Raw genomic sequence first — 26,279 nt, 5'->3', positions numbered from 1 at the left:
ACCGCATGGTGGTGTGTAAGATGACTCTGGAGGTCAGGAAGAAGAAGAGAGGGAAGTCAGAGAAGAAGACCAAGTGGTGGAAGCTAAAGAATGAAGAAACTTTTGAGGAATTCAGGCAGAAGTTGAGACAGGTTCTGGGTGGTCAGGATGAGCTTCCAGATGACTGGGAAACTACAGCAGAAGTTATCAGGGAAACAGGTAGGAAGGTGCTAGGTGTGTCATCTGGAAAGAGGAAAGAAGGTAAAGACACTTGGTGGTGGAATGAGGAAGTACAGGAATGCGTCCAGAGGAAGAGTTGGCTAAAAGGAAGTAGGATGTAGAAAGGACTGAGGAAAGTAGACAGGAGTACAAGGAAGCGCAGCGTAGAGTGAAGAGGGAGGTGGCAAAGGCCAAACAGAAAGCTTACGATGAGCTGTATGACAGGTTAGACACAAAGGAAGGAGAGAAGGACTTGTACAGGCTAGCCAGACAGAGAGATAGAGATGGGAAGGATGTGCAACAGATAAGGGTGATTAAGGACAGAGATGGAAAGGTACTAACAACCCAGGAGAGTGTGCAGAAAAGATGGAAGGAGTATTTTGAGGATCTGATGAATGAGGAAAATGACAGGGAAAGAAGAGAGGAAGATGTTGATGTTGTGGAGCAGGAAATAGAAGAGATTGGAAAGGATGAGGTTAGGAAGGCTCTGAAAAGGATGAAGAGTGGAAAGGCTGTTGGTCCTGATGACGTACCTGTGGAGGTGTGGAAGTGCTTAGGAGAGGCAGCAGTGGAGTTTCTAACCAGTTTGTTCAATAGGATTCTAGAGAGTGAGAAGATGCCTGAGGAATGGAGGAGAAGTGTTCTGGTTCCGATCTTTAAGAACAAGGGTGACACGCAGAACTGCAGCAACTATAGAGGAATAAAGTTGATGAGCCACACAATGAAGCAGCAGTATGGTTTCATGCCCCGTAAGAGCACCACTGATGACATTTTTGCTTTGAGAAGGTTGATGGAAAAGTACAGAGATGGTCAGAAGGAGCTGCATTGTGTCTTTGTAGATTTAGAGAAGGCGTATGACAGGGTGCCGAGGGAGGAGCTGTGGTACTGTATGAGGTCGTCGGGAGTGGCAGAGAAGTACGTCAGAGTAGTTCAGGACATGTATGAGAGAAGTATGACGGTGGTGAGATGTGCTGTAGGTCAGACAGAGGAGTTCAAGGTGGAGGTGGGACTACACCAAGGATCAGCTCTGAGTCCCTTCTTTTTTGCTATGCTGATGGACAGGCTGACAGATGAGGTCAGACAGGAATCTCCCTGGACAATGATGTTTGCGGATGACATTGTGATTTGCAGTGAGCGTTATAGCCGTGAGCTGAGCAGCAACGTCCTCACATTCAGTTTTAGCTCCATCATAAAATGCATCAATGAGAATTTTGTGGGTTACACACTGAAATGTTTAAGGGTCTGACACTGCTCAGGTTGTTGTTGCAAAAAATGACATGGGTGCAAATAATTTGGCCCATGTCAGTTTTTATTTCTCTTGCTTCAATTCAACACATCAGTAAAACACTGGCTAATACCTTAATGAAACCTAGTGGAAATGTTGTCTATGTTCTTTTGAAAGCAAAAGCAAAACTGCAGACATTAGAGTCAGAGCAGGGCCTGTTGGGCTGGGACATACTGTGGATCAGAGCTAGCCATTAGTAGTTTTCACAGCATCTGTGCTTTTCTGCTGCGAGGAGTCGAATCATCTGTAAAAATCCAACAACATGGACAAATCTTGACTAAAAGTTGCCACAAACTCATAGATTTTGATAAGTGATACCGAAATAGAAGAGGTGTAACAAAGTATTTTTTACTCAATTTGGTTTATTGATAAAACTTTTATTATCCACATATGATTTGTGCAGCAGAGCACAGACAAAACAAGTCAGCATCAAACACACAAAAATGATAAAACAATACAGTTTAAAAGCGGTTCCAATGAGGAATGCAAGCTAATACAAATGATATACCTTATCTTCTTTGGATTTATCATAGTAATGGCAGGAATATAAGTAAAACCATTTATATCTGTTGGTTCTGGCTAGAGCCGGTCTGAAAAGTGAACAAGAAGGCAAGACATGCAATTCTGAATGGACACAAGATGGCTGACTGTCAGGGCAGTCTTTCATGGAGGTCACACAAACAAGGATAATACTGCCAACTCTGATGACAACTTTGTGTCTAATAACTGATGTTTTTAAGAGAATCAAACCAACAGCCAAACAAAAATGACAATTTTAATATAAGACAATTCAGTTGTAACAGAGTTGGGTCAATGTGAAACTTTGTCAACTGTCTCAGACAAAAAGACACTGCTGGATTTTCTTGTACAGTTTGTTTACATTTAAAAAGTTACTCAGTTATGGTATCAAAGTATTTAAAGGACTACACTCTTTGCAGTCTGGCCAAGTACCAGAACGTTGTACATGGCACCTAAAAATACACACATTCTTGGTTTTAGCTACATTTAACTCCCTAGAATTCCCTGGATCACATTACCAATTTATCCACCATGAAACATTTCCTCAGTGTACAGCAGTCTGATGTTGTCTTCTTTGAGTTTCATGATATGATAATATCTTGATCTTAAATGTGCTGTCATTAAGGGAGGAGAAAGATCTGGTCTGTTCTCAAAAGTATTGTACAAGTATTTGTACTTGAGTGCATACGTTTTATGCTACTTTATACCTCTACTCCACTACATTTGTAGAGTTGTAGTCACTAAATCAAGCTTCTAACATAACAGTCTTGGTCGAGCAAAGAGCATAGACAGAGGCAGAGGCTAATCAAGCTGTCAATGATTGGCATGAGGCAACACAATGTAGGTAAAACTGGAAGTCTATGGTACACAAACAATTGTATGGAGAATGGACAATAACAGACCAGTATATATGCACAGGTGGGTGATGAACTGATGAACAGCAGGTGAGCAGGAGAAGGTGTCATAATATTCATATTCATAATAGCTGGGGATGCTGCGGTGGTCATGCGGTGGTATGTCATATTCAAACTCTAGTGTAATGATAGAGAATAAAAGTTAAAATTAAAATAATAAATAAATAAAAGTTGAAACTATCACCAGATCTTTACCAGATAATAATTCTGAACTATGACTAAGTATAAACAAATAATCAATCACTGGGGCCAGTATATTGCCTTTTTTTAATTTTTACTTAAGTAACATTTTAAATGCAGGACATTTGTCACACACTTGTTTTGGAGTATTTTCAATGGTATTAGTAATTTAGCTTAAGTAAAGGATCTAGATACTTCTACAAACACTCCCTCTCAGAAAATGTGTACAGGTAACAGTCAAACTCAGATATATATCAGGTTTGTTTTTATAATGGCTAATTATTGTTAGTTTTAGCATGCCATTTACAGCTATGACATTAGTCCCAGCAAGCCAACAAGTCATTAACATCAGTATCATGGAAGTTCAGAGTACAGTATCGGAACGTCATGCAAATCAATTAAAAGAGTTTCCTACCATTGTCTCTCTCTTCCTCCTGTCGCTGGTCTGTAAAACAGGACCATTAGATGGATGTGGGTGGTGTAACATAACATTATGCACAAACAGAAGAAACAGCATCTTAACCAGTTAAAGAAAACTGATCATATTCCCCTTACCTTCAGTCAGTTTATCAGCAAGGAGAAAGTTGTGGGCTCCTTCCTCAGTTTCAGGCTTGGTGACAACCATGGAGGTGAGCGGGGTGACAAAGCTGTACCGCATGGATATGTTCAGAGCCCTGGCTGATATACTGTCTCTCTCCTGCTGAGTGCCTATGTCACTGCAAGGTTTAAAAAAAAGAGAGAGATTAAATTAGTTAAAATTAGTTAATATGCGCAATAAAAGTGCACAATATAATTATTGGAACAGTTTCTTAGAGTGATCTGTTACAGTTTCAGATCTTGGTAGAGATACAGCAGGTGAACCGACCTCTTTTCCAATAGCTGCTGGATGGTAAGGTAGGCCCATAATCGCTCTGTGAAATCCCCAAAGTTGAACTTCTGTTTGGGGTAGACCACGCCCCAGTCTGCCACAGTGACCTCTCCATGCATCCTGAAGTCCTTGTCAGGCTGGAGGAAGTGGAGGGATTTCATTTTGGATATTACCAACAGGAGACGATATTAGTAGTATTATTTAGTGACAAGTGTCTACAGCTTTGGCTGTGTAAGGCTGCACAGTGCTGAGATTAATGTGTGGGGTGGCTGTGGCTCAATAGGTAGAGCATGCTACATGTCACATGTCAAAGGGTCCTTGGGCAAGATACTGAACCCCAAGTTCCCCCCCCCAGTGAGTCAGGTCAGCTACATGGCAGCTCTGCCATTTGGTGTGTGAGTGTGTGTGTGCTTGTGCGTGCGAATGGGTAAATGAGATGCAGTGTAAAGCGCGTTGAGTACAAGTTAGGTAGAAAAACGCTATATTCAGTAAGTACAGACCATTTACATTTACATTTAATGTTATCATCAGCAATGTCAGCAATTTTTATAAGGCAAATAGAAATTTGACCAAGTTATGAAGTTTGATGAAAAGTGAAGGTATCAATCAGTAGGATTTATTCTAGGGAGACTACGAACGTACAATATTTACAAAATTAATTGGCAAATGGCATCGGGAACTGTCTTATGCAAAAATGAGTGCATATTGTGTTTATTCACCACACTGAAGACATGCTATCTTATTCATGTCACAACTGTTGCAATTACTGTCTACTCCTCACCCCGTAGGCAAACACTTCCACCAAGAAGTAATCCCTATCGTTGTTTCTCAGTTGACCAGCCACCACAATCTCAGAGCCGTTAAACAACTGACTGTAGTGGTTGTTGGTCAAGAAGTCCACCGCACTTTGAGGATAACGCAGGTCCACCTCCAAGAGCAGAGGAATGGACACTTCTTTGTAGAAATCCTGGAAGAACAACAGAGGGCTGACCTAATTCCTTTTGAGGTGCAAAAGCAAACTTGCATAGATATTCCACTTGCTACAAATCAGTTTGATTTTTACTCTACCTTGAGTTGAGAAGCTGCATCTGAACCCTCAAAAATTCTGCGCGCCAGTCCTTTGTTGTGTCTGCAGAGCACATCCAGGAAGGCGTAATCCACATCATTTCCAAATCCAAGGCAAAACATAGACATCTTCCCTCCACTGGCAGAACGCACGTTCTCCTGGATCTTTGCGAAGTCAGTTTCCCCTGCATGCGTTAATGCACATATCATGTATGAGACTGGAAAACACTTTAATATACTACTATTGTAAATATACTTGATGGTGACCTATGACCTTCAAGAATAAAATATCAAATTAAGACGGCTCACCTTGGTTTGGCATCCCATCAGTCAGTAAAATAATCATATCTGCACTTCTCTCTAGAAGCTTCTGATCTTGTCTCTCTCTGACCAGCATGCTCACTCCCCTCAGTAAAGCATCATTGATATTGGTGGCTAAAAAGCAATGACATAGTTTCACATGGAAAGTTCTATCATAAAATATAGATGTGTTAGATGTTTTCTTTCACTTGAGAGGTTCAAGACCAGATTAACTTAGTTAGATTAGCTTATTAAAGAATCTATTTTCACATTTTGCTGTGGAGGCACCAAATGTTATGGTGCGATGATGCTTTAATTATTTTTAAAAACACTGTCAAATGCTGGGCCTGTGGTTCAGGGAGCGCAGTACCTAATTATTGGGGTGTGGTCCGCAAATGCCTTTTGGATTTACTTTCTTTTTCTATAGTTCGGATGGTGCATACAATTTATTGACAGCTGCCTTTTACTATTTTTCTACCCTATTGATTGAATATAGAGTGGACTGAATAAAGGCTGATACACATACAATATACCATTATTTTATATATATATATATATATATATATATATATATATATATATATATATATATATATATGTGTGTGTGTGTGTGTGTGTGTGTGTGTGTAAAAAAAACTATTTGCAGATAATCAGGAGCTTGAACAAAACATTTGGAATTAAATGTAGTGCCATTTCTTTTACCTCCTCCAGTGCTTAGTTGCTGGACTGACACAGTGGCTTCGTCAACGTTTTCCTTCGTTGCTTTGCTGAGAGAGTTCTTCCAGGTCACAATGTTGCTATCAAACATTATCAGAGCAAAGTGGTCTTCCTCGTAGAGGTCTTTCAGAATGGAGGCCAATGCGTCCCGGGTCTGCAAAGATTCACAGTGTTACATTTGAAGACGTACAGCACATACAATTACTGTATAGAGCTCACCTCTACACAAGTCTCTCACCTGCTGAATCCTTTCTCCAGCCATTGATCCACTTCTATCAATCACAAACACCACATTCTTTGGGACCCTGGGCAGGTCAGGGGGAGCAAAGAAGTGAACGAAGTATCCATTCAAAATCTGAAGGGGAAAAAAAGGATCTGATTAGGAATAAAATGTGGTTCTTATGTGCTGCTGTGAAGTCCTAGTTGTAAGCTGACCTGAACTTCACCCAGAATCTCTCTTCGTTTCACATCATAATTTATGATGAATTCTCCATCTGCAGATGTTGGTGAGATAGAGATGAATGCCTGCGAGACAGAGACAGAGAGACTCGTTACAATTGACAGTATTTGACAGATAATGTATGCATCACTAGGTTCTCATGAGGTGCATAAGAAAAAAAACAAAAATGCTGTCCTCACCTTTGTGTCAATAACAGTTTTCTTCACTTTGGGGAGCAGGTCATTGGTTTGGAAAGTTGTTTTGACCTCAACAAAAGAAATCCCCTGAGGCTCATAGATGTATGTCACAATCTGTTTCCACAAACAGACAAAATAATACTGAGTCAGGAAATATATGTAAATTAACAGGAATCAATGCAGAAAAATGGTTTCTGTGATTATTACAGTGTTATATGTTGTATTGTTAGATTATTATTACCCTATATTCATATTCTAGTAATTAGTATTTTCGTTTTCAGTTTGGCTCAGGTACAGCTCAACTGTAACCAATTATTATTTTTTATTATGGACTAATTTCCTGATTGTTTGATTCATCATTTGGTTTATATAAATACGTAAAGTGGTCAGAGATGCAGCACATTGCAAATTGAACATTTGCTTATACAATGAATTGTTTGGTGTAAACTGTCAAGATCTAAGCTCTGACTTCCTGTATTGTCCACTTATGATTTAATTGCTGCTCTCTGTCTGTGCCTCTCCCTCTCCCTGTTAATCCTCCTGTTATCTTCTGCTACTCTGATTCTCTTGTAGACCCTGAACCTGCCTGGATCCACCCCTGCCGTTCCCATTCCCTGGAGCCCCGTCACAACACCCAAGGCTCTTAAAATAAAGCTTGTTTTTAACCAATCACAGTCTGTCGACTCCTCCTTGTCACTGGTCTGGGTGTCGGCTTTAACAGTACAATCTAGCTGAACCCTGACCATGAGCTCAGAGGACTGACGTGACTGGAAGGATGACTAGAGGTAGCCTTATCAAAATATGAGACCCAGTTAACAGCCCTTGCCATTTCCCTAGACAGATTGACCTAACAATTCAAAGAACTCACTGTTACCTGCCTAACTAATGCAAATTGGCCGAACCCACCTGTCCCCAGAGAAGCTTAGTCTGAATTTTTGGGATGCCTGTACTGAGGAGGAGCAGGGCGTGAGTCACCCACTGTCAAGCAAAAGATGAGGCAACAGTGCACCAGGGGCCACACTAAGCTGTTAAAGCTTCCTGCCTCATTGTCTATCTGCATTCATTGACTCTGGAGCAGATGCAGAATTCATCAACGAGGACCAGACGGAAGACCTGTGGCCTCCCATCCAGGTAACTGCTTTGAATCACTCAATTTATACCTGCACCTTCCAGGTGCACTATACGTGTTAACATGTCTATCGAAAACCACCATAAAACAATTTCTTTTCATGTGGTCAGATCCCCCCAGCTCTCCATGGTTCTTGGAGCCACTTGACTTCTAAAACATACCACACACTGAATTGTGTACCGGGTATTCTGGGCTGGTCCCCTGTTTAACTACCCATCTCCAAGCTGCAGCCTCTCTCTCCCTGGATTCTGTTACTGACATGCTGGAGTCCTATCCAGACCTGTCTAAGGTGCCTGAGGAGTATTTGTTCAACAAAGCCAAGGGCACTTCCTTACCACCTCACATGACATATGACTGTCAACCTCCTTCTGTTCACCACTGCACTACGTGGCCGTCTCCATTCCCTGTCCTCACTGGTGAGAGAGGGCATGAAAAAATGGATCGGGTATTGGCTCATCCACCAATCCTGCTCCCCAGCAGTTTCTTTTTAGCTGGTAAGAAAGATGGAGGGCTCTGGCCATGCAATAATTTCTGCGGTCTAAATCAAATTACCATTAAGAACCCGTTTCCATTGATTTGTCCACTTTAAAAGTTAGTAGAAGGAGCAACCATCTTTTTACGATAAACACAAGACACGATAAACAAATTTATCTTTGCCTTCTTAGATGACATCCTGATTTTCTCTTCAAATCTGAGACTGAGCATATTCAACATGTACATAGAAAAGGCTGCTTTAGAAACACTTTTTTGTGAAAGCCAAAAAATTGTCATTTAACAATGAGTGCTATTCTGCCCAGTTAACTAATTCCTCTGTTATTTTCCGTCACTAACTCGAGTGAGACTCAAGACTTAGAACTCTTAAAATAAAACTTTTTTTAAGCAATCCTAGTCTGTTGTGTCCTACTTGAGCCAGGGTGGGGTTGTAACCCTAACAGTTAATAGTGAAAACCTTCTTTTGTCAGATAATTACAGCTTCAAGTGAATTAGAAAATCACATTTTACAGTAAAAATCTGTAAAGTTACTAAGAACTATAGCTCTCATATAGGTAGTAAAGTAAAAAGTGTAATACTTCCCTCTGAAAGGTAGTATAGTACAGTGTCAAATTCACATGTACAGGAAGTGTAGCACCTGAGTAAATATACTTATTATTATGTTATGTGGCATTACATCCCTATGTAGAATCATTGTGATGTAAAGTGTCATCATTGTCAGATTAGTTTTTTCACATCGATAAATAAAGTGTGTTCAACCTGGAAATCTTGCACATGTTGTTTGGGTTTAACTCGAGTTAAAAGCTCATATTGGCCTTGTTTCCTCTGAAGAAGCTCCTCGTAGATCAGAATGAAGGTTACGCTGCTTTTGGCTGCGATGCTGACAGACACTGAAAAGGTCTCCATCTTTCTTCCAGAAGCCCTGCAATGATGAACATGTATCACTGTGACATTCACACCATCACCAGCACCATGTGTTTAAACCATACTGTCATATTTTTCCAGTGTAATATACTTGACCAGTCCAGCTGTCTGTCCAGTGGAAACAGCCTGGTCATACTCTTGCTTGGCATTCTCTTTCTCCTTTACTTCTCCATTATGTACCTGACCATCTATTTCCCTTTGATGCAAAGACAAGAGTCAACATTAGAGAAAAGTATGATCAATGCTCACTCTCATAAAATACTGGGTTTTGACTGACATGGTGAAGTTGGTGATGAACGCAGTCTTGGGAAGCTCCACTTCGAAGAAGATTTCCTGGGAGGACTTTGCTTTGTTCAGAGCCTTGGAGGTCATGACGGTGTGGGCGAAACGAGACGTCACTGTGCAGAGGACTTTAATACTTTGCACCTCCACCATCTTAAAGGATGGACACAAAGGGAAACTAAGCATAGAGTATCAACATCAATAAATTAGAACCACATAGAATCTAACATCATGTTGAATAACAGTAAACAAGTAAGACCATGGCCAAGAGGACAGGCAGCCTGTTATGGTCACTGCACTTTGGATCAGATGTGAAGAGAAATTTTCCAACATGATTCATCTCCCAAAACAAAAAAAGGTCACTTTCTTGTAAACACACATACACAAAAAAAATCAAATGCTGAAAAAAAACAAGAAACAACACATCCCTCATTTTAATTACATAACAATAGACACAGAGAAAGCCGGGGGCAGATGACTGTATTTCGCAAACACTACTGTTAGATGGAGGCCTGTTAAGCCGTGACCATTGGCTTAACCAAATTTTGTATCCATGTTTCAGAAACAGTTTGGTATAAATTATTTAGGTGATTTTTCATTTTTATAATTTATTGATATAAAATGATGTTCCTTACTTCTACAGAATTTGTGCTTCTCTTCTGTGGAAAAGAAAGTGACAAAAGCACTCAGTTTAGTTTAGTTCAAATTAGACATAACTTTTCTAGTGTATATTTTTGTTGGTAAGAGTACCTTCATTGCCCTGGTGCCCACAGCTCCAGTGTCCTGCAGCACAACAGAAAGAAATCCATAAATATTCAAAAATACACAATTGGAAAGACATGTACACCAAATGCTGCTATCTTAACATTTACCACGAGGCATTAAAATGTGTTTATTATAAGTACTGTAATTAGTGTGGTTATCATTTTGCCTCTTCATTTAACTGTCTTTGAGTTCAGGTTTTTCAAGAATATTAAGCAAGCTTTGCTGTAACAAGCCCAGAAACATGACACGGAAATCAGCAGATCTGTGGGAATTATGTGGTCACACCGATAACGGGCTGACTGGAATAAACAGGGCAGCAGCAGGCGGCATCACTGAGAATCTGTCAAACTGGAGTGGCAATTCAGCCTCTGGGAAAGTATACAGGCTGCCAGGAAAGCAACATGCACAATTATTGAAGTTCAGCCTGAGGCAGCAAGTAAAAAACTAGGGAAGCAAAAAAATAAATAAAAAATTTAAAAAAAGATACTGAAAGTGAAAGTGAGTAGTGAAAGAAGCAACCTGGAAATTGCACAGATTGGCAGAGCAGTTGTCTCCATAACAGCTTGGTCTTGGTTAAAGTGCATTGTATCTTGGAGGAGTGTTGTATTCTGGTCTATTGCAGTTTAGTGCAGTAGAAAAAAACTTCTTGTTAAAGTAGTACTTTTACAAGTTCTACTTTAAATTCTTTACATGCAAATTGTGACACAAATGATACCCTTGCTATTACCACTTGCTATTTTGCTCTTTAACAAAGCAGTAATGTCTTTTTAGTCCAATGTTTAACTAACTCCTGTAAGAGAGTCTCATGACCACAAAATGTCAGGTTTAATTATGTTTAATTATGATTGATGATCTTAAGGTCAAAGGTCACCGTGAACTTACTTTCCCACGGACACCCCCCCCCCCCCCCTTACATTAAGGGTATAATGATGTCACTGTAATGCCGTCTAGACGACCTTTCACTACGTCTAGATGACCTTTTATTGACTTCCAGACATCCGCCAGACCCGTCTAAGACAGGGATAATATACAAAGGAATAACTTAGAAGTTCAAGAATGTCTGGTAATCCGTGAGAACGGTGCCACACACTCACACACACACACACACACACACACACACACACACACACACACACCCACACCCAAACACACACTAGCATCAAGCGTTACGCCCACTGGGTCTTGCAATTGGTGGATCTGATCACATGAGGGGCGGTACAACCACCCTCCTAGCCAATCAGAAAACGTCACCACCCACCCCGCGGAAAAACTAGCATTTAAGTTGCACAGTGTTCGAGACGCCGCCATCGCCATTTCAGCCCGGTCGTGCCTCTGCAAGTATCGCCATTTTAAGGCAGCGTTGACTCTGAAAAACGGTAAGTTTCTTTACTTCGTGCTAAAATAAAGCTAATTTGTTGTATAAAACTTAAGCTAAATTGTAATTATTTATTAAAACTTAACAAAACTGCTTGTAGAGATGTGATTTTAACGTTGAGGGTTGAGTTGATGTATCCCTATTGTGTTATTTTCCCCAAAGAAAAAAAACATGACCTGGGAAGAAAGCATGCCAACATTGTTCAACTACTCACCCATAGAGCCAACTCCAGTCTTTGAGATAGAAGATGAGGACCCCTTAACTGTGAGTTTGTCACCTACGTCGTCAGCAACGCCGTCACCACTACCGTCGCCGGTGTGTGATTGTGGGGAGTGTACCGGGTGCGCCCCCTTACCGGAGCTGCCTACGAATGTCAGCTACTACCCGAATTCATGGCCCGTGGATTGGACCGCCTGTACTTCCGGACACTGCGGTACCTAGAAAGAGTTACTTAACTCAACGTTATTTCCTGCTCCTCCAGATGCGTATGAATCAGCCCAGCATTCCCCACCCCCACCTGAGACCTCGCCGGCTGAGGAGAGTGGCTCTGACGCCCCAGACGGGTTATTATCAAGTTTATTGCTGGACGCAGTAAAGGCATTGGTCAGTCGTTTGCTGCAAATAACTCTGTGTACACACACCAGAAAGATATCTGCTACGGCTGTGTCATAGATCACCCGAGTCAGAATCAACACGAGTGTCTCTGGGGGATCCCGGAACATTTCCTTTGGACCCACTTTGACGAGGTGAAGAAAAGGCTCTGGAACGTGAAATTAATCCCCGCTGTGCTCCGACTTCTGGATTCCTACGGCCTACATGCGTCAGAGAGTAAAATTCAAGGGGTGATTGAAACTTTCTTGTATGAGTGGAAACAAAAGCCGAATATAATCAATGAGATCGATGAAATAAATGAAGGGTTAGTGGGTGACGATCTGGAGAAACAAACCAGAATTGATGAAGCTGTGGCTATCTGGCAAGGTTAAAAAATGGGGAATTGTTTTAGAAAATTATTTGTGGTTGTCGGCGAGTACATAGTTGTCGCTGAGCTATCAAATTTGTTGGATAATGTTATTGAAAGACGTGTTGCTGATGTAGCCCTGTATAAAAGTAGTAGTACAGTGTGCGAGAATGAAGTATGTGTGTTTGAAAAAGTAATGGACCTAGTGAGAGAAAGTTCTAAAAACCAGCCTTGGAATAACCTAGTTGAGTCAGCTGGTGAAAACGCTGGAGTTGCATTTTGTAAAGTTGTGGATGAATTTCCTGAGAATGAAATCACTTTGTTTCATCTGTTTACCCTATACGCCTTATTTGTTGACACAATGACTTGCCTTGTAAAAAATATGCAAACTGTTGATGTGTTGCTTGAGTTGAAAAAACTGCATTCCAGCATCTTATGTAAGAACGGTTGTGGTGTGCTTACTCATGCTTTGAAAGTGATCAAAAACCATGATGTCATGTGAGCCATTATGAATGTATCATGATACACAATAAAAACTTTATGCTTATACTAACATGAGTCTTCTGATTTTTTTTTTTTTACGAATTATAAATCATGAAAGTCTCACTTTAGCTTTAGTTTGTAAAATTAAAACGTAAGTGTAAAGATGTCTCGTAAACTCAAATCCTTAATGAGAAAAATATATCTGGACCCCCGGCATCCAGCGAGTTTCGGTGGCGTGAGACGCCTACAGAAAGCGGTAGAAGAAGAAACTGGTAAAAAAGTAAACATCGGGCTAATCAGAGATTTCTTGTCTTCTGAAGACACGTATACATTACACAAGCCAGCTAGAATAAGTTTCCCAAGAAACAGGGTGTTTGTCTCAGGACCCCTCGTACAATTTCAAGCAGACCTTTGTGATATGCAGGCAGTTTCATCTTACAATGACGGCTATAATTATCTACTGACGGTTATCGACGTGTTTTCCAAAAAGGCCTATGTACGTCCTTTAAAGAGAAAAACAGCGGCTGATGTGACAAAGACTTTTGCCTCCATTTTGAAAGACAGCGGACTTCCGCGTTTTCTGCAAACGGATAAGGGGAGAGAGTTCCACAATAAGACTTTTAAATCACTTTTGGAAAAACACAATATCAGCTTATTTAGCACAGCCAGCGATACGAAAGCTTGCGTAGTAGAAAGGTTCAACCGAACGGTGAAAACGAGACTCTATAGGTATTTTACTGCCGAAAACAGTCTGAGGTATGTTGACGTCATTCAGGATGTGGTTTCAAGCTACAACAACGCTCAGCATAGCAGTATAAAAATGAAGCCCGTGGATGTGACGCCTGAGAATACGTTACAAGTATTTCAAAACCTTTACGGATCATTCCCCATACGTTATAAAGACAAATTTAAAATGAACTTTCGTAAGGGTGATGTCGTCCGAATCTCCAAACTACGCAGTGTGTTTGAGAAGAAATATACACAAAGTTTCACGAATGAGCTTTTTATTGTAGACAAATGCATTCCACGCATTCCACCGGTTTACAAGCTGAAGGATTATCAGGGGGAGCCGATTGAGGGGAGTTTTTACGAAGCTGAGATACAGAAAGTTAATGTAACAGGAGATAAAGTCTTCCACATAGAGAAAATATTGGGTGAGCGTAAAATTAGCGGGGTCAAACAGTATCTGGTCAAATGGAAAAACTGGCCTGAAAAGTTTAACTCCTACGTCCGAGCCAGCACTGTTGTGGATGTATAAGAAAGTACTACAACTCCCAGCAGCCTCCAGTTTCGCCGTCGCCATGGCTGAAGGGTTTTACATCACACTGCCGTCCAATGCCAGCTGTGATATTTTTAAAAACAACACGAGTTCAAATTTCCGAGTGGATTTAGCACATCACATCGACCTGGAAGGGGCGTGGGAGTAAAGTATGGCGAAATCATCAGTCACTCATTTAATCCACCGCAGTACATTCCTGTGGCTAAAAACCATATAGAAAACATTCATATAGTAATTAAAACGGATCAGAATATTCCGGTAAACTTCAAATACGGCAAGACGATAGTTAAGCTACATTTCAGGCCGAATAAAACAACATGGCCCCAGTAAGTTACCAACCCGACCCCCACCGCTTTGTGAGTTATTATGAAAATCAGGTCGGCGGAGGTCTAGCTGGATTTCACGGGGCGCCTGTGATGTACGGACGAGGGATTGGATAAATTTTTTCTAAATTGTTCCATTTTGTTGTACCGTTCTTAAAGAAAGGTGTTTCCGTCGTTAAACCACATCTGACTTCTGCGGCAAAAAACATTGCGTCTGATTTGTTAACTAACGCAGTACAGCGAATCGGAACCAATAATGGGGACAACCGTCAGGAGGGATCAGGAATCATGGTTCTTTCCAGGAGACCTAGAAAACACCCCCCCGGTGAGCGTGTGAGACGGAAGAGTAAAAAGGAGAAGCGCTCCTCCAAAATAAAGTCAGTTGAGCCCAGCAGCTCAAAAAGAAGGAAGTCTGATTGGAGTAAGAGTGATATTTTTTGAGAATTAACATGGCTCTTTTACATGAGAAATCGTCTGAATGCACCATGTCGGAGCTGGATTTGTTCAGCTGTCCCCTCTCGCAGCTGAGTGTAGAAGATAAGAAATATTGTGAAATCAGACCAATATCGACAATCACCGATCAAGGACCGATCGAGTTTTTTATCCCTGGAGATGGTGAAAAATATCTGGATTTAAACGACACCTTGTTATTTTTACGGTTAAAAATTACAAACGCTGACGGATCTAATCTAGCTCAAGACGCTGCAGTTTCAGTTATTAATTATCCTATAAATACTATCTTCTCCCAATGCGATGTGACGCTGGGGGATCGTCTCATCTCCCAATCGAGTGCGACTCATCCATACAGAGCAATAATTGAAACGTTACTCAATTTCTCTGAGGACACCCTAAAGTCTCAGTTCAGCGCAGGTCTTTTTTATAAAGATACAGCCGGGGCCATGGATTCCTTTGTCGTTAATAACGGACCAAACAGAGGTCTAGTGAAGAGAGCAACATTCAGTGAGCAATCTGCAGAATTCCACGTGATTGGTCCTCTGCATGCGGACATTTTTTTCTGCGAGAGGCTCCTTTTGAACTCTCTGCTTAATGCATGCAGCAAATGCCGATTACAGGTTAAACGTATTGGGTGCATCTATGTATGTGAAGAAAGTGACAGTTTCACCGGCGGTGCGCCTCGGACACTCGGCCGCATTAATGAGAGGGAATGCTTTATACCCACTCTCCCGCATTAATGTAAAGACATATTCTATTCCTGAGAATTCCCGTGTGTGCACACAAGAAAACCTGTTTCTAGGTAATATGCCTCGCTATCTTGCGATCGGTTTGGTGAACCACGAAGCGTTTACAGGCCGATCAAACCTATCCCCATTCAACTTTATGCATAATGATATCGAATACTTGGCTCTGTGTCAAAACGGAAAACAAATCCCTGCTAAGGTCTTCCAACCTAACTTCACCGAGAATCAAGCCGTGCGTGAGTTCTATTCCCTGTACACAGTGACAGGCAGACATCTAAAAGATTTACCTCTATGCATTGACAGAAATGATTTTTCTGAAGGTTATGCATTATTTGTCTTCAATCTGACCGGTGATGATGACGTAGATGCACTGGCTCCAGTAACCACGGGTACCCTTAGATTAGAAATGAGGTTTAGACAGCCACTACCCCAAACAACTACGCTTATTGTCTACGCTTGTTATAATTCAATCCTTGAAATTGATTCAAAAAGAAACATCCTGGTCGATTATTACTGAGACGCTCATAATGAACAATCAGCAGATTCAAAACCTTTTACATCATTTACTGGGGGATGTTTTCTGCGGAGTTTTGGCCTCTGACGAGCTACAGCTGCTGCAAAACAAAATGGAGAGACCGGCCTACTTTGTGGTAAACACAGATCCACGTGACCGACCCGGCCAACACTGGTTGGCCCTCACTCTGGAACAAAATGGCGATGCTACGTTCTTTGATTCTTACGGTTTTCCGCCTGATTTTATTTATTACCCGCAAACCATTCTGCAGTTTCTGGAAAAGCAGGTCGGAACGAAGAGGATTAAATATCACAACATGACCTTACAGAGCCCCTTATCTACTGCTTGCGGTCAGCACTGTATCTACTATCTGTGTCATCGCGCATGCGGTTTATCATATCAAAACGTTCTCTCGCTCTATGACGCTGACTGGGATCTAAATGATTCTATGGTTTCTGATTTTGTGGAAAAATATCAAAATTGTGTAGCTAATCCTAACATAGATTACTATAATCATATGGTGTGTTCAATGGAAATGTTTCTACAATGTCATAACTTGTAATGTATAATGAAAATAAAGACGCTGAGTAAACCATAATTACTTTTTTAAAAGCTTCTTTATTATTATTATGAAACAAAACAATACATACAAAATCATGACAAAGTGAGCCAACGGGGTGATAGAGTGATGTTTTTCTTTTTCTTCCTCTTACGTTTGGATGTAAAAGCACGCGTAACAGGTGCCTCATACGAATCATAACTTCTTATTTGAGGGGGAGTGGAATATGTTAGAGGGGGGTTGTCTTTGATTTGACGTATTTCCAAACGGGTTCTATTATTAGGAATCGTGGACAGAGGTATGTTCAAGTCTGCCAAGGCGTGTAAGAATTCAGACCATCCTGGAGGTTGCTGCTTCGAATGATGTGTGACCGCTAAATGTTTCATTAAATCCAATATGTGCGATCCGCGTATAGTTTTTTCATTGTAGATAAATTCCCCCTCATGGTTCCATCGGGCTAAACCATCAGCGTCAGATATCTTCTGTAAAATGTATTGAGCATTCTTTTGAAAACGAGGGTTAATGTTTGCAAGAACCTCCGTCTTCATTGTCTTTATGCTGTGGAGTGTCTTTTTGAGCCTCCTCCTTCGATACACTCAGGACAATTTCACAGGTCTCAGCTTGTTTCGTTCTCTGGAGATTCAAATATCGCTGCAGCAAAGCGTTGTATTTTTTTATTTTCTCATCAGGCATCAGACCTTTTTCTTCCAGGATCTCTCGCATCTTTTCATCTAAATCAGTTTCAACCCGATCTCGAATATTTTCAGGCTGGTTAACTCTATCGTTTAGACGTTTTAGCTGGTCAGGGGATAGCAGGTACATTTTTCGTGATGCCATGTCTTACATCGATTATCTTGAAGCAGCGTTTGATATCAGCTGACCGAGGAATGGCAGAGCGACGCTGAGTAATGGGAGCAGAAATCCACCTGTTTGTAGAGTTTTACGTTTCTTGGATAGACTCGTCCTTTTGTCAGCAATCAGTCTAAGGTGATTCTTTTCCCGTCTGAGTTTTTTATATTGTGTATCTGTGACGGGGATCAAGCCCTTTAAGAGGTTTAAAGCTAGTTCACACACTGCCTGAATCAGATCTGAGGAGCAGTTTGACAGTATAGCTTTACGCAGGCGCGGTGTGCTGTTCAATAACGCCGTCAGCAGAGGCATGTTTCTTTTCATACGGGTCGACATTATTATTATTTATTTACTTTTTTCCAGGCACGTAGACGCATGGGAGCTCGGAAGGCAGCAGACCCGCTCTCAGTCTAAAGTCGTCTGGGCAGGCAGGCGTGAGGTCGACCAATAAATAACTGTGGGGTTTTTTTGTGGCATCTTCATAACTTTCTAAAAAGTATGATTTTTTTCTAGGAAATATTTGTTGCGCCAAGATAGACATTTGTAGTTTGTCACGTGGGTTTTTGAAAAGTATAAGGTGCGTACAATTCAAGTTGAGAGTACGACTATATTTTCCCTTATGAAAGATATTTTGCGTGAGAAACATTACCGACATATTTTTATGATGTCTATATTGTGTGAAAATTTTTACCACTTCTGGATTATCAAAATAACCAAATGTTTTTCACCAGGAGGGAAAAGTTTTTCATCTTCAAAAGAAGCAGGCAGACCTTCCACAAACTTGACTTTTATACACATTTTTTGCAATTCACAATACAGAGGTTGAAAACACGTGTAAATCCATATAATATTGTCAGGTACAGCATCCATTACATAATTACAGTTCTCCAATATATTTTTTACAAAAACAGTTTTACCCGACCCGCTTGGACCTACAATCAGGCAAGAGAATGGAGCTTTCAGTCTGAAATCTGAATCCGTTTCCTCCATAATAGTTTGTCTTTTAGTATCCGAATGGAACGCTCTTACCACCAGGCAGCAGACGGCGTTTATCAAAAACCACTCGAAACTTTTTTTCAATCGAGGAGTTTTTCAGCTGAAATCTGCTCTTGTCACGCAGAATCTTGTGCTGTGGCGCTTTAAGGAAACGCTCCTCTGACGAGTCAGCTATGTACCCTTCAACCAGATCCTTGACACTGTCAAAATTAATTGACTCACAGCACTCATATGTCTGAGTGATCCCTTTCACACGCAGACACACTTTACCGCTTCTTGTCTGATAGGTATAGCTCTTGGGTCCCGCCGCCGCGTACTCTTTAATCGTGTCGCCTGACAGTTCATCCGTGAGCTCCCCGAGCAGATTACCTAAGGGGAGAACATTCTCATCCGGTTTACTTACGTAAATTATGCTGTCTGTATCATAATAAAGGGCTCGATCCTGTAGCTCATCCAGATATTCATACAGCCTGAGACGGGCATATCCTGTTGTGAATGCAGCTATAAAGATGTTATCAGTCCTATTAGGCGGTGCTACACATTTATCACTGTAACATTTCTGAAATATAGCCACTTTATCGCTGACAAAGGTAAAGTATTTTATCCTGTATTCCCCTGAGAACATGGCTGTGAGGAAGTCTTGAGGGTTATTTATTATCTCAGTCTGTGTCATGTTGCTACGCTGGGCAAACTTACCCCACAGGCTGTTAAGGCAGAGTTTTGCAACCTGTCTTTTAGCCGGATTGAGGGCGATTTTGGCTGGATCTAATTTGATTCCTTGTCTCTTGGCATAATCCTTTACATACCTCTTTCTGCTTGCTGCATCAACAGCCTCAGGCGGATAACCGCTAGCCTCCTGTTTCCCTTTAAGGAAACCCTTAATATACCCCGTGAATAAGGTATCGCTTACTGTAGGGAAGTGCCAAACCTCTTTCAATTCAACGCAGTATCCCTTAGCAACAGCCTTGTTTATTTCCGGGGAAACCCACACACCAATCAGAGCTCGCTCTTCGTCGCTATGGCTACAAGACCCGGCCTGATAATTCTCCTCCGCGCATGTGCGGCAGAGCGTGAAGACCAACTTCCCGCGAGATGTCCTGTACGGTAACACAGGGTGAAACAACCCTCTCGGCGTGTAGACTTTAGCTTGAATGAGTCCAAAATAGTGACTCGGGTCCTGAAAGTCTCTAACGATAATTTCGGGATGGCCGATCGGATACGGAAACCTACAAAGGACGTCGGGATACAACGAAGTAAAATCCACGTAAAAACACTTCTCGTCGTCACCGACAGAATAGCGCAGGCACGTTGGACACGTACGGCCGCCGTACAGGGCGTCACGTGGTATCAGGGGTTGGGGGGCGTGGTATTCTTTGAGAAAGTTACACACACCCGTGTCAGTTTTTTTCATCCTGCTCCATTGATGTTCCCAGATAACAACAAGTTTTACACCAAACTCACTCTCCAACAACCTGAGACGTTCCTCAGTACGCCTGTATGCACATTCAAAGCTCTCCCCTGTCAGAGGATTTCTGTCTGTGGGCTTGAAACACTGCGCACACCCGTGGTAAAAACATCCTAGAAACTCAAAAACAGTCTCAACACCATCAACCACGGCGTAGCCGTCAACATAGAACCGCCCAAACTGCTTCTCGCCTCGATTCAGTGCATGCTGAATGAAAATGTTTTTTTGAACCATGCTGTACTCCAGCCACTGGATGGCAGCGTCGGAATATCGTTTGCAGTGTCGGCGGTAATTTTCAGGGCACGGAATACCGATAGTATCCGCCGGAAGATGATTTTTGCGGAAAACATTCATGCAAGCTGCAGCGATCGTAGCGGAGAAAAACGGATCCACAGTCGTTTCGCTTATATAGCTATCTCGAAATAAGCGACACGCCTTCCTAAGAATGGCTGTGTCATTCCGACAATAGAGTCGGGCCTCTTTCTGAAAGTCAAATGTACCGTGACAGACCGAATTGTACCAGCTGAGAAACTCTTCCCTCTTTTTTGGAGTCATCTGATCTACGCCGTAAAATTCCGGCGCTGGATAGGGCCCCACATAATTCAGGTTTTCAGCCGAGCTGAAACGATGAGGGAAATGGCCTTTCTCCTCGTCCTCAAAGCCCAAACATTTGGGCAGCTGCGCCAAAGGAAAGGGAAGGAAGGAGGCTGAATCTATGAATCTCTGATCATAGTGATTTTCACAGATTAATACAATTTTGGCACCTTGCATCACTACATCTGGGTCGATACCTAATTCAACCAGAGCTCTGATAATGATGTAGCCGTCAAACCCCCGAGAATTATGAGCCACAAAAACCATTTTACTGAACTCTGGTCTCCTGAAAAACCGAATAAATTTTTTGGAGCATTCAACTCCTTCAAAACACCACTCAGCACCATGATCGCTTATAGCCGAGACATAAAACGGTACGTGGACGCCGGTGGCTGTGGGAAATGTCTCAAAATCATAGTAGATAACTCTTAACTTTTCCTCATCATCATCACTATCTTCATCATCATAGTCATCATCATCATCATCATCATCATCACTAACCTTTACCGGTTTTGGCTTCGTGTTACTTTTGACATTGGGTGTAGACTTTTGCTTTTTATTACTTTTATTGTTTTTCTTTTTCTTTTTCTCCTCTAGAGGTTGAATGTAACATTTATGAGTTTCATTTGTCTCTTTCTCAGCATATTCTTTTCCACAAATAAGACAATGAAACGCCGGGCATCTATGTCTTTGAAGCTGGTGCGATAACGCAGTGTAATAGGGGAGACTACAATCGGGGCAATATTTATGTATATCGCATTGACTCGCATATTTCCCAGCTTTAGGTCGCCATTTTTTCTCTCTGTGTTTCTCCATACAGTAGAGCGATTGACACATACGTCCGCAATCCTCACAGCGGGTGAGATGCTTCGGCTTTGTGTTGCAGGCTTGGTCAAGACATACCCCACAGTGGGCGGGGCAGAGGTGATAGGATTCAGAGGCGCACCCCGTATGACAAAATGTGCAAAAGTACTTCACACCAAGAAACATCCCGACATCTCTGATCCCATAATAGTGACCCTGGAATAAGAATAAAAATAGAGTTTTTGCACTCCGAGGGGTCTGTGTTTCAAATTTCGACATAGGCCCACTTCCTTGGTTTCTGTAAAACACAACTATTTTACTCTTCACAACCGTTTCAAATTTATCAATGTGTGAAAAGGAGACAGGGGTCTGATCTGTTAGACCGCTTTGCTCCTGAATAATTCTACCAAATTTCACAGCATCGTCATCACTACACCCAGGGTTGAGGAGATGCGCTAGATTGATGGCAAAGCACAGCTGATTGGTTAGATTATTCACTATGTACAAACACTTGCGCTTCTTGCTTAGAATCTCACAGTTCAGAGTTTTGTCAGCCCTCCTTTTACCCCCACCTCTCTCATTACGTACAAGCTGACCGACTATTTCTAAACTATCATCACTCAAAACAGACTGATTGGATTGAGCGATGTGATCGAGCACCTCTTGAAATAAACTCAGATCAATACCGTCATCCGTCGATACAACGGCTGCGGCGCTGTTTTGCAATAAATCACAGCGTAACTCCAGCTGAATAACATCCTCATTACCGGAGGCATGGGCCTGGATTTCATCAACCAACTGATGGACAGCGTCCATAATGTGAACATACGCCGCTACAAAATCACCCGCACTGCCGCTACGCCGGAGGTTTAATGGCCGTCTAATCTCAATATTATTGAACTGAGGCCGCCTAAGGATGCTACCACCCCCCTCACCACAACTATTTTGAATTGGACGGTCATGAGCGCCATCTTCAGGGTTTACTTTGTCACTACGCGACGTGGTAGGCTGGGTACACCTGCTGGTTGAAGGCTGACTACAAGTGCTGGATGGACCCGGATTAGAAACCCCTGAGGCTTGAGGAATACAACTACTTGTTGAAAGTTGTTTACCGGAGTTTGTTGAAGCATTGACTCCTCCTCCTGTTTGCTGTGGGGGTGGATGGTTCCCTAAATTTTCAGGAGCGTTACTCCGGTCTGTTGCATTGTTTTGAATCTGTCTAGAAATATTTAGTATTTGATTTATTGTTTCGTCAAGTTCAACTAAAGGAGGCTCGGTTTGTGTGGCAGGTCTCGGAGCTGTCGCAGGAACAAATGAGCCTGACAAAGCTTTTATCTCGTCAATCAAGGCTTGGTAGTTTTGTGAAATGTTATCATCGCTAATGTGATTCGCCGGGTTTTCAGGCTGATGACTTATGTTTAGAATCTGATTTAATATATCATCATGATCAAACGGACAAGGATTGGGTTGGCTATGCTGCAGAGCTGAGGTTAAAGGTTGAGATTCAACACTATTGTCCAAAGCAAGACTGTTTATCTCATCAAACAAGGCTTGATAATCGTTTTGCTCAGAAGCTAACTCTGATTGAGAGCTACGGCCAGCGAGTTGTTCTAATAGAGCATCTATTTGACTGAGATTATGAGGGGTCACGTAATCATCATCGTTGCTAGTGTGGAGGATCAGGTTGTTAGGTTGCTCATCAGTATGCTGAGGCGGCGTTGGCTGCGATAGAGCGCTGATAACTCGAGCCAAATATTCTCTCAGATTATTAAGCTCCATTCTCTTGACTATTCAATCTACATAAGCAACGGTAACATAAAACACATGAAACAGCTAACAACAGAATTCTTTGCCCACAACCAAACATAAGGCCTTCATTCTATACATTAAATCAATATTGTAACATAAACATTGATGAATTATACAGCCATGACACACTCCTGACAGTTTTCTCAGCTGTGTGTGTACCCCGAGCTACACACCAGGAGAACCTAGAGTAGATGAACAGTCTAGAGTTTAGGATCTGATGACACTCTCGCTTTTTTTCATTATGGAAATGTGAGGGAAGACGCAGGCTTACATCACATGATCCTGTTTGCAGGCACCGGACTCATCCTTCGATCGTCATCCAGCGGGGGAGGAAGGAAGCTGGACTGAAGAAAATAAAGGCTTCTTTTCTTCAAAATAAAGCGCCGACCATAATACATGGGGATCCGGCCCTAAAATCATACACGATGCATCAGTTTTATGACCAAGATTTTTTAGTTTGTGATTTCTTAAAATTGACTGAGAGGACTTACAGCGTATGTTAGTTTTTTACACCCAGCGTTGTAGACTCTTAGGTTTTTTTTCTTTATCTGAAGTCAAGCACAGCGCCGCTGATTGCTAAAAAAATAAAAGAATGTGTGCATCGTCACAAAATTGTAGAACAATGTTAGCTAGAATTTGTACTCAAATTAAGGATAAAACTTTTTAAATGTTTTCATCAGACAATATAAATTATTGATTAACTGGCTCCTAACTTAAATGGGCACTGGACATTTTGCATAGCGGTTAAGCATCAGACTTTTTAAGCGGCGAGCTCAGGTTCGTATCCCACTAACTAATGACATCATTATATATTTATTATTTAATACAATAATTAAGCCGTACATTTAGACTTAACAATAATTAAACAAACTTACCGTTTTTCCAAAGTCAACGTTGCGCAGCATGGACCAGTCTCGTTAGACTCCAGCAGACGGCTGCTTCTATGTCAGACGCTTGAACAGAACTGAGTTCCGATTTTTGAAGCTTTGACCAAACTTCCAACTTTTATGGACTGGTGAAATTTTGGCGGGCGGAATGCAGGATGCAAATGTGTGTGTGTGTGTGTGTGTGTGTGTGTGTGTGTGTGTGTGTGTGGCACCGTTCTCACGGATTACCAGACATTCTTGAACTTCTAAGTTATTCCTTTGTATATTATCCCTATTATCCCTATAGGTTTAAACATAATTAAACCTGACATTTTGTGGTCATGAGACTCTCTCCTGTATTGGCATTGTCACACAAGAACATCAGATACCAATCTGACTGTGATTCAAAGTGTTGTGCAAAAAAAATATGTTCTGCTGTGAACCACAAAAACGCTGTGGTTTACACCAGAAAGGAACTTTACACAACAGCAACATTTGGCTTCAGTAGTTCCTCATCAACATGGTTTCTGTTGAAACCTAAAAAGTTATTGTTAGAAAAAGTCATCCATTTGAAGTGCGAATGCACATAAGTATGTTTTTATTTTCATACCTGTGTTAGAGCATTTCTCTTGGAAATGACCAGAGCATCATGAGCCCGAACTGGAAGCCAGATACAGGCAGAAAGCCACAGGAGCAGGAGTCCCCTCAACACAGACATGCCTGGAAAACAACGGTGCCTCTCCCTCTACAGTGAGTGATAAAGAGAGTGTTTATGACGTGTGGGGAACTCTTAAAGTGGTACACCACCCACTGTCGCTCGTGTTGTTTTCATCCATCTGCATATTGCAAGCAGATTTAACATATACAAGGTAGACATGATTCACATTGCAGATATCTGTAATGTGAACTGTTTCAGTCGGAAAAATGCTAAATTGGCGAAGTGGCATTAATGACAGCAATTCTGATAAAAAGGAAAAGGAAGGAGCATAGGTTTGACAATAGGGACTCTTAATGTTGGCACGATGACAGGGAAAGGCAGAGATGTGGCAGACATGATGGAGAGAAGGAAGGTAGATGTTCTGTGTGTGCAGGAGACGAGGTGGAAGGGCAGCAAGGCACGGAGTACTGGAGGAGGATACAAACTGTTCTACCATGGTGTGGATAGGAAGAGAAACGGGGTAGGAGTGATCCTGAAGGGGGAGTTTGTGAACAATGTTCTAGAGCAGGGGTCACTAACAACGCGGACCGTGGTCCGGATCCGGACCCAGAAGCTGTCCCACACGGACCCGGAGCTACAGACCAAACCAAACGTTTTGATTTCAAATCTAGCGGGACAACGTAATTTTAAAGGGCGCAGCTATTGAGATAGTTACGGTAGTTATTTAGTGGACGCGAGAACGCATTGGCCAGTTGAATGGGAGTGAAGCCATCCCACGTGACTTCACTTAGCCAATCGATTCTGTGGATCACAGGCGGGAAAATTAGCGACTCAACAGTAGATGAGAGAAAGTTGGAGAGAGGAGAGATACAGACGACAGAGAGGAGAGAGATACAGACGACAGAGAGGAGAGAGACAGACGACAGAGAGGAGAGAGATACAGACGACAGAGAGGAGAGAGATACAGACGACAGAGAGGAGAGAGAGAGACAGAGAGGAGAGAGAGACAGACGACAGAGAGGAGAGAGAGAGACAGAGAGGAGAGAGAGACAGACGACAGAGAGGAGAGAGAGACAGACGACAGAGAGGAGAGAGACAGACGACAGAGAGGAGAGAGACAGACGACAGAGAGGAGAGAGACAGACGACAGAGAGGAGAGAGATACAGACGACAGAGAGGAGAGAGATACAGACGACAGAGAGGAGAGAGATACAGACGACAGAGAAGAGAGAGAGACAGACGACAGAGAGGAGAGATACAGACGACAGAGAGGA

The 26,279-nt window shown here is 41.9% G+C and overlaps 2 protein-coding genes and 1 long non-coding RNA gene across 4 annotated transcripts in view; all 3 read right to left on the bottom strand.

Moving 5' to 3' along the window:
• LOC113150505 (natterin-3-like) overlaps positions 1–26,279 on the bottom strand; it is a 50,245-nt gene that overhangs the window by 4,040 nt on the left and 19,926 nt on the right. The gene's annotated exons all lie outside the window — the stretch shown is intronic.
• On the bottom strand, positions 1,840–25,302 carry LOC113150167 (inter-alpha-trypsin inhibitor heavy chain H3-like). Of its 2 annotated transcripts, XR_003297660.1 has the most exons (18): positions 24,958–25,302; positions 10,260–10,292; positions 10,145–10,168; positions 9,505–9,662; positions 9,319–9,423; positions 9,063–9,225; positions 6,686–6,796; positions 6,482–6,571; positions 6,285–6,401; positions 6,032–6,200; positions 5,339–5,464; positions 5,033–5,214; positions 4,746–4,931; positions 3,962–4,101; positions 3,652–3,812; positions 3,512–3,541; positions 2,455–3,033; positions 1,840–2,406 (listed from the first exon to the last, which is right to left on the bottom strand). XR_003297660.1 is itself a non-coding variant. In XM_026342560.1 (17 exons), the coding sequence occupies exons 1-17, from the start codon at positions 25,063–25,065 to the stop codon at positions 2,861–2,863; spliced, it is 2,076 nt and encodes a 691-aa protein (XP_026198345.1). In that variant the 5' UTR covers positions 25,066–25,302; the 3' UTR covers positions 1,840–2,860. The 2 variants fall into 2 exon arrangements, 1 of the variants encoding a protein (XP_026198345.1); XM_026342560.1 differs by having other exon boundaries at positions 1,840–3,033.
• LOC117152903 lies at positions 22,726–24,951 on the bottom strand. The gene is made up of 4 exons (XR_004463393.1): positions 24,357–24,951; positions 23,973–24,057; positions 23,753–23,891; positions 22,726–23,663 (listed from the first exon to the last, which is right to left on the bottom strand). It is a non-coding gene; the product is annotated as an uncharacterized LOC117152903 (long non-coding RNA).

Source organism: Anabas testudineus, chromosome 9 (assembly GCF_900324465.2).
Source record: "Anabas testudineus chromosome 9, fAnaTes1.2, whole genome shotgun sequence".
In the NCBI taxonomy this organism is placed as follows: Eukaryota; Metazoa; Chordata; class Actinopteri; order Anabantiformes; family Anabantidae; genus Anabas; species Anabas testudineus.
Note: the sequence above shows the minus strand (reverse complement) of the source record. Positions and strands in the feature narration are given on the sequence as shown.

Coding starts and splice junctions, on each gene's coding strand:
- LOC113150167 (XM_026342560.1), bottom strand. CDS start 25,065: ATGTCTGTGTTGAGGGGACTCCTGCTCCTGTGGCTTTCTGCCTGTATC. Junction 9,226..9,318: donor CAGACAGCTGGACTGGTCAA/GTATATTACACT, acceptor TCATCATTGCAG/GGCTTCTGGAAGAAAGATGG. Junction 6,797..9,062: donor AACATGTGCAAGATTTCCAG/GTTGAACACACT, acceptor TTGTGGAAACAG/ATTGTGACATACATCTATGA.